This window comes from Pseudophryne corroboree, chromosome 6, assembly GCF_028390025.1.
Source record: "Pseudophryne corroboree isolate aPseCor3 chromosome 6, aPseCor3.hap2, whole genome shotgun sequence".
Taxonomy (NCBI): domain Eukaryota; kingdom Metazoa; phylum Chordata; class Amphibia; order Anura; family Myobatrachidae; genus Pseudophryne; species Pseudophryne corroboree.
This window is the reverse complement of record NC_086449.1, coordinates 198,178,674-198,186,868: the sequence shown is the minus strand read 5'-3', so window position 1 is coordinate 198,186,868 and position 8,195 is coordinate 198,178,674. Positions and strand designations below refer to the sequence as shown.

At 44.9% G+C, this 8,195-nt stretch overlaps 1 protein-coding gene across 1 annotated transcript; it reads right to left on the bottom strand.

Moving 5' to 3' along the window:
* Positions 1-3,470: 3,470 nt before the first annotated feature.
* LOC134935127 (putative uncharacterized protein DDB_G0268364) lies at positions 3,471-5,672 on the bottom strand. The gene is made up of 3 exons (XM_063930392.1): positions 5,599-5,672; positions 5,313-5,525; positions 3,471-4,716 (listed from the first exon to the last, which is right to left on the bottom strand). The coding sequence occupies exons 2-3, from the start codon at positions 5,356-5,358 to the stop codon at positions 3,992-3,994; spliced, it is 771 nt and encodes a 256-aa protein (XP_063786462.1). The 5' UTR covers positions 5,359-5,525; positions 5,599-5,672; the 3' UTR covers positions 3,471-3,991.
* Between the last annotated feature and the right edge of the window lie 2,523 nt (positions 5,673-8,195).

The following is an 8,195-nucleotide window of genomic DNA, read 5'->3' as shown; positions in this document are numbered from 1 at the left end:
CCTTTGTTCTGATACCGTCTCAAAAGGGCATTTGTCTCGGCCAAGGTGCTGCGACACCCAGATCCAGAGCGTCCTTTTGTGGTGGAGGTGGATGCCTCTGAGATGGGTATTGGGGCAGTGCTCTCTCAGATGGGGGTGTCTGATAATCGCCTTCATCCCTGTGCTTACTTTTCCCGTAAATTTTCGCCTGCCGAGATGAATTATGACGTGGGTAACCGGGAATTGTTGGCTATTAAGGATGCACTCGAGGAGTGGAGACACTGGCTTGAGGGGGCTAAGTTTGTGGTCTCAATTCTCACCGACCATAAGAATTTGGCATATTTAGAGTCAGCGAAGCGCCTCAATGCCAGGCAGGCACGATGGGCTTTGTTTTTTGCTCGCTTTCATTTTTTGATAACATATCGCCCTGGGTCAAAAAACATCAAGGCCGATGCGCTCTCGCAGAGTTTTGCTCCAATCCAGGAGACCACCGAGGAGCCATTGCCCATTGTGTCCCCATCATGTATTAAAGTGGGCATTACCCAGGACCTCTTGTCATTAGTCCTTAGAGCACAGGAGCAGGCTCCTCCAGACCTTTCGGTAGGTCTTTTGTTTGTGCCTCCTAGGTTAAGACAGCGAGTGTTCCTGGAATTCCATGCCAAGAAGTCGGCAGGTCACCCGGGTATTGCCAGAACTCGGGAGTTGCTATCTAGGGCGGTGTGGTGGCCCTCGGTGGCTAGGGATGTGGATCAGTGGATTCGGGCATGTGACATCTGTGCCCGAAATAAGACTCCTAGAGGGGTTCCTGTTGGCCCATTACATCCACTCTCTATTCCATCTAAGCCATGGACCCACATTTCAATGGATTTTGTGGTGGACTTGCCCAAATCCTCGGGGATGACAGCCATCTGGGTTGTCGTTGACAGGTTTTCGAAGATGGCGCACTTCGTTCCATTGGTTGGGCTGCCATCGGCCAGACGCCTGTCTGAATTATTTATGCTGCATGTTGTGCGCCTCCACGGGTTGCCACTTGATGTGGTCTCTGACCGCGGATCCCAGTTTGTGGCCAAATTCTGGAGGGCATTTTGTTCCGATCTCCAGATTTCTGTCAGCTTGTCGTCAGGCTACCATCCGCAGTCTAATGGGCAGACTGAAAGGGTGAACCAGTCCTTGGAGCAGTTCCTCAGGTGTTATGTCTCCAAGTGTCAAACTGACTGGGTTGCTCATCTGTCCATGGCGGAGTTTGCCTATAACAACGCGGCTCACTCTGCTACAGGGATCTCTCCCTTCCTTTGTGTGTATGGGCATCATCCTAAGGCCAATTCTTTTGACCCCCTGGACTCCACGCCTGGTGGTTCCTTTGTGGTTTCGGTCCTTAGAGGTATTTGGAGGAAAGTGAAGAAAGCCCTTGTGTCTGTGTCATTAGTGACCAAAAGGGTTTTTGATAAGCGGAAAAGACCCTGTAGCTTCAAATTAGGAGACTTCGTCTGGTTGTCTACCAAGAATTTGAAGTTGAGACAGCCATCTCATAAGTTAGGCCCCCGGTTCATCGGTCCTTATAAGATCACTAGGGTTATCAATCCGGTGGCATTTCAGTTAGATCTACCCCGTTCTTTGGGTATCAATAAAACATTTCATTGTTCCCTTTTAAAATGGGCGATTAGTAATCCTTCTTCCAGTGGAAGACCTTCCTCTCTTCTGATACGTGGCCAGAGGGAGTTTGTTGTTGAAAGGATTCTTGACTCCAAGATGGTTCGGGGTCTGCTGTCATTTTTGGTGCACTGGAAGGGGTATGGCCCGGAGGAGCGGTCCTGGGTGCGCAGTTGTGATCTTCATGCCCCCAGACTGTTACGCTCTTTCTTCTCGCAGTTCCCCGATAAACCCGGTGGTAGGGGTTCTTTGACCCCTCGTCAGAGGGGGGTACTGTTAGGGCCTCCTGCTCTGTGCTGCCACGTCGTCATGGCAACCGGGAGATAAGTGCTAGCGGAGTAACCCGAGCGTAGCTGATACTCCGGTTTGGGTCTTTTGCTGTGCAGTGGTTACAGGCTCTGTGCACGGCAGGGGATCCGGTGCTGGGTTTTGTGCTCACAGTCTGTGAGGTCTGAGTGGGGCGTGGACAGCACCTGCTATATAAACCCTCTTCTCAGGTTAGGCAGATGCTGCTGAATCTTTGTTGGTTAGTCAGTTCCTGAAAGCTAGCTAGTACTGTGTAAAGTTTGTATTTGTTTGTTGCTTACTGCAAATAGGCCTTGGGATTTGGTATTACACTCTGCCAATCCAGACCTAGCAGTAAGACTGGAGTCAGTCGTTTAACTTGCTGGGGTTCTTTTGCTACTCTGTGAACCTAGCAAGTTTGCGGCTGTATTCTCAGACTTGCCTGCCAAAATCCTTTCTCACTGTGCAAGGTGTTCAGGTGTCAGTTTAGTGGCAGTAAGCTGAACCAGTGCACTGCAAGTGAGGACTAGGATTGTGGAGACTCTCCTTGTGTCTATTATTCCATCTCTGACCAAGGAGTTTACTGCCACACCCGTTAGTAACCCTTTAGGGTTTTGCTGTTGATCTTAGCAACAGCATTTCGGGTTCTCTACGTATTAAATCACTACATCTCGCTTCTTTCCATCTGAGCATTCCTAATACTAGGGAGACACCCAGTTTCTTAGCCTTTGGGCTTCTCTGTTCACTTTGTGTTTGTTTTGTTACCCTATCACCTTCTGTGTATGTAATGTCATATTCCCCAGTCTGTCTGTGAGTTCATTTGTTTTGCATCCCTCACCGTTCAGACACCAGTACATTCCTGCTGGCACTGGTGTGCATAACAACTTTATCATTGTGTGTAATGTCCTAATGCACAGGTTCACAAACTCAACCCTCAGGACCACACACAGTGCATGTTTTTCAAGTAACACAGTAGAAGCACAGGTGTATGAATTACTCACAGACATATGTTAAAAGGTTCACAGGTGGAGCTAATTATGTCACTTGTGATTCTGTGAGTAGACCTGCAAAACATGCACTGTGTGGGTTCCTCATGGCCGAGTTTGAGAACCTGTGTTCCCAAAAAACACTCCTCAACATATAATATGTTAGCCTTGAGGAAAACATGTGTCCCTATGTGTGATGCACCATCATATTTAAGACTCACAAACTTACTGTAATCTTGAATATTTTTTTTACTCATGTTTGATGCTGTAAACTTGATGATGTGTAAGTAAAAATACAGTTTTCCACACATATACATTATTGTAAAAAAAATTTTTAAAGGGTAAAAGTACATATTTGTTTGTTTATGCATCATGTGTAAATACATGCTTAATAATTTTTAACACACACAAACATGTCCCAACAATACTGACATTCATTTGGACAATGTTTTATAAACAAAACAAAGGCCACATATTACAAGATTTTTACGCCACTCAATTGAGTTCATCTTGTAATGTTGTATAGATAAGATAGCTAAGATATGTATCACTAACTTTGTAATTTGGATTGTCTGCAGGCAAAGAGAATGATTGGAATCTAGAAAGAGTAATGATTAGAAAAAAATCAAGTGGTCAGTTTACTTCCTGCTAAAGACATTTAGCCTGGCAGGCAATTATTGTATCTGCAGGCAAAGAGAATGATTGGAATCTAGAAAGAGTAATGATTAGAAAAAAATCAAGTGGTCAGTTTACTTCCTGCTAAAGACATTCAGCCTGGCAGGCAATTATTGTATCTGCAGGCAAAGAGAATGATTGGAATCTAGAAAGAGTAATGATTAGAAAAAAAATCAAGTGGTCAGTTTACTTCCTGCTAACATGTATGTGTGGCTACATCAACTTTTTCCTCCTCCAATACCCTAAAAAAAAGAAAAGGAATAAATGTGCGTAATATTTTTTTCTATTATTTTGGCCCACTTATAATTAATGATGTTAAAAAAAGGGTCAAGGAGCTAAGTGTGATATTTTGAAAACCATCAAACACACTTGCAAACTATTTTGTGTTAATTATCACAAATGTCTAACTTGTTTTTTTAAGTTTTTTTGGGTGGCTGCTTGTCCTGGCCTTTGCCTTTAGCACTGTCATGTTGGCGTGCTCTGGTGGACCGTCTTGGTGGTGATGAGACTGGCGTGATATTTGGAGTAGTCGTACCAGAACTGCTGGTTGTTTGCTGTTGGTGCATGCATCTGAGAGTTTCATTCAGGTTAGTGAGGGTGGCATTGAGTTCACGTGTTGCAGCATTTTGATTGTCTACTATTCTGATTAAACTTTCATTAATCTTTTGACTGTTTTGAAAAATGTTCATATAACTTTGCTGTTGTCTGTGCTGTTCTTCCATTAGTCTGTGCTGTTCTTCCATTATGCGCTGTAAGTTGCCCATGACCTGTGTAATGTCTGTACGCATGACTTCCATGGTATTGCCTATTCTGGTTGTTTGCTCATTTTGTCGACTCAGATTTCTTGAGATTCTTCTGAGGTGTGATTGTAGGCTTGCAAACATTTGTGTCTGCTTACGCAGGCAATCTTCATTAGTGGCCTGCTGTCTATCCCAAATAGTCCAAAACACCTGATCAGGGCCTTGTGTTCCTGGTGTTGTTGGGCTGTGTTGTGGTGGTGGTGTGCTTTGCTGTGGTGGTGTACTCACAGGTGCTGGGGGGCTCATTCCTTGCATTAATGGCAGCATTTCTAAGATGTTTGCCTCCTCCATGTCACTGTGTTGGTGTTGTTGCGGAGGGATGCTGGTCCCAGGACTCGAAGCTGAAATATTAACATATCTACGTTAGCTATCCATATGTTTGTGAAATGATTAAAAAACACTACACATGGAACACATGTCATTCACTGTTGCTTACAACTATTCTGTCTAGCAACATCATCACTCATAGCTTAAATGCATACATATGCCTGTTTGTGGCAAATGTGTCTGGTTACTTAATTGTGAAAGCAAACACTTTAGTTTTATTGGAGCTCACACATACTCCACCATAAAAAAACATTGGAATACATAATGTGTCACCGTATAGCTTTGTTCCAACAAATATAGTAATGTTTTTGAATGTATTTTGCAATGTAACCTCAAGCACACATGAGAGTTTCAGAACCAAAAAAACTTGTCACAAAAAAAAACATTCTTTTTTGTTGCAGCATCTTATACCCAATGTCATAATGTATGACTCAAGTGGACATACATATCTTTACTGGATGTGGACAAGGACATTTAGTTTGGATTCCATTTCAGCTTTTACTTACTGCGGTAAGTATTTTTGTTTTGGAAGTGTTTTGACTTAATGCGGTTATGACTGATTATGATTATGTTCTGACATTTTTCACTTTGATTCCAGTTTGATACTCACAATCAAGATGAGGGGAGTGTGGATGACGTCTTGGAGGTGTGTCCATAATTTGGAGTGGGGGCACCGAACATACGGACGATAATCTTCGTGGCGGGGTAGCCTGCTGTGTTTGTGCCGGGACAGACGACCTTGCTTTCTTTTCCGCCACAGGTTTCTTGTGGTGATGTCTTCCAGAAGAGCCACTTCTGCTGCTCCATACTTCTTTTGATGGACCTTTTAATGAAAGTGAAATTTTGTTATGGCCATTCCTTTACAAGCATACCCTATACTACAATGGACACTTTACCTGCTTCCGCAGCGTCATCATCATCAGATGTGTTAGGATTTACTGGCCGACGAGTAGTACTGCTTTTTTCAGACACTGTATAAAATGAGATATATTCATAAATCATGCTATTGTGTATACATCCACCCATTATGCTTATAAACAGTTTTACATTTAGAAATGCTTGGTTTTGAATTCAAACAAACATAAGGACCAGAAAGCCAAAAATTAAACACAAAAAACAACCAAAACACATATGAACTATGGCAACATCAAGACAGCCAAACATGTACAGGACACTGACATAGGCCACAAGTTCAAGGAAAGGTTTTTTTGTTTTTTTTTAAAACAACAACTTCATTTTGTATTGATTTAAAAAAAATTACAGATGCAATATCTAATTTGCTCTGTGATGTGGCACTCCAATGACACATTACCAGTATATGTCCCAAAAATTAAAAAAAACTACTTTTTTTGCAAAGAATATTCAGTATGGTGTCACGGTACAAATACAAGACAAATAAAATAATAAAATAAAAAAAAAACAATAACATTCTCTAAAGATGACATTACACATGTAAGTGGTTTAAAAACAACTTTCCAGTACTCCAGCCTCTAACATGACAACGAATTTGTTAACTTAAAAAAAACATGGAACACATATATAAAACATAGTCATGTTTTAAAAATAAAAAAACCCGTAGAGTTCCAGGGGGGCGTGGCTTGAGGCCTAACTGAGAGGAAGTGTCCCGAGAGAGCTCCTGCAGATCCAAACCCCTATAACCCCTCAAGTAGGCTTTTACCCCACCTGTCTCTCCCCTATACCACCCCACAGTTGCCCCTGCTAATTAGGGCACTAAGGGAGTGAGCTGCGGAGCCGGAGCACGGGCTTGCCCTGTGCTTGCGGGTTGCGGCCTTCCCTGAGAGAAGAAGCCGGGGCCTAAATTTATTCATACCCCTGCCCAGGATCGCCCGCCGCCCGGCCGCTGAAACGCTGCCCCCAGACTTACCCCATCATCACACCACCTACCCCTTGCCTGGGGAGGCCTGACAGGGCGGACGAAGAAGGAACGTGTGCTCCTAAAAGTGCAGGGCCGGAGCCGAACAGAATCGCGGAGCTCCGGTGGCGGCGGCCATATTGGGTGTGGCGTCTGACGAGACGCAGACGCTACACCGCTCCAAGAAGCCTGCTGGCCGCGGTAATTGACGGGGGGGGGACAGGCGGAGGCTGCTGAGGGGCCTGGGAGCATTTAACAGTGAAATAAACCCCTGGGGGCGCCGCTATAACTGCCCATAAGAAGTTACACCATATATTAATGACGGCGGCCATCTTGGAGGTGGCAGACCAGGCACATCCTATATCATCTGCACTCTGCTGCCCCTGCTGGAGCTGTGAAAACACAATCTCCCTATTATCATAAGGAATCAAAGCAAAATCTCAACCCAGCAGCTGCTATTTCTTATCTCTTACATCACATCTCATACAACCACGGAAAAGTGTGTTGTAAATCGTGACGCTCTCCCGTGGACTCCTCTCACTGTCTTCATAGGTTAATAGGACCAAAGACCTATAAATGATGTAATTTCACGGATGCCTGACTTCCCCCTCACCCGGACCAACTGTTGAACACGTAACATCCAAGTGGACCGTTCTTGTTACCACTCCTTAAACGGACGTTCTACTTTCACCAGATATTATGAGCAGAGCGAACACCAGAGCAAAAAAATCAGGAGCTTCTCAAGATATCTCACGCCGGGAAAAACCGTCAGAAGCTTCGTCTCCATCCTCACCGATGCCCACCCCCATCATGGATCAGACGGATGCACCCTCAACTAAGGCGGACATCCAGTCCCTCCAGAACATGATACTAGACCTTAAGAGTTCATTTACGACAGCTCTCCAGACAGCGATCGGGGAATTAAAATCTGACGTGGCGGCACTGGACTCCCGCACAACCTCATTAGAATCACGGGTGGACCACCAACAAAATCTCCACAAACAAGTGGGGGAGGACATGAGCTACCTATCCAGCGAACTGGAACTCCTTAAGGATAAAGTTGAAGACAGCGAAAATCGCGAAAGGCGTAACAACTTACGCATCCGCAATGTTCCGGAATCTATCACAGCCTCTGAATTGGAACCATACCTCCAACGCTTGTTTCTACACCTGGTCCCGTCGCTTTCAAATTCTGCCATCTCGATAGAAAGAGCTCACCGCGCCTTGAGACCTAAACCAAAGGATTCGGAGCCTCCCCGCTGTCATGATTAAGGTTTTGTGAACCCGGTGTTAGTGAAGTCTGTGCGGGCGACTGGAGGATTATATGAATACTACCACTGACCTGGTTTGGGACTGTTGTGGACTCTGGGTTTCTTCCGGTGACTGGGAAGAGGAACCGCAGCAGAGATGGCCGAATCTAGGTTCTCCTCATGCAGGATTAGGTCGGCAGACAGGAGGCATGCTGAAGGTCTCTTGAAAGACAGAACTGGAAAGGCACTGATGAATCAGTGAAGAATACCAGGTATAATTGTGCTAAAGGGCACGGGGTGCTTGGAGACACTGAGGTGCTTGCGGACACTGAGGTGCTTGCGGACACTGAGGTGCTTGGAGACACTGAGG

Bases quoted from the DNA above. Each gene is read 5' to 3' on its own strand.
- LOC134935127 (XM_063930392.1), bottom strand. From the start codon at position 5,358: ATGGACACACCTCCAAGACGTCATCCACACTCCCCTCATCTTGATT. The intron at 4,717-5,312 runs GTGAGTATCAAA...TTAATATTTCAG, and splicing joins ACACTCCCCTCATCTTGATT to CTTCGAGTCCTGGGACCAGC.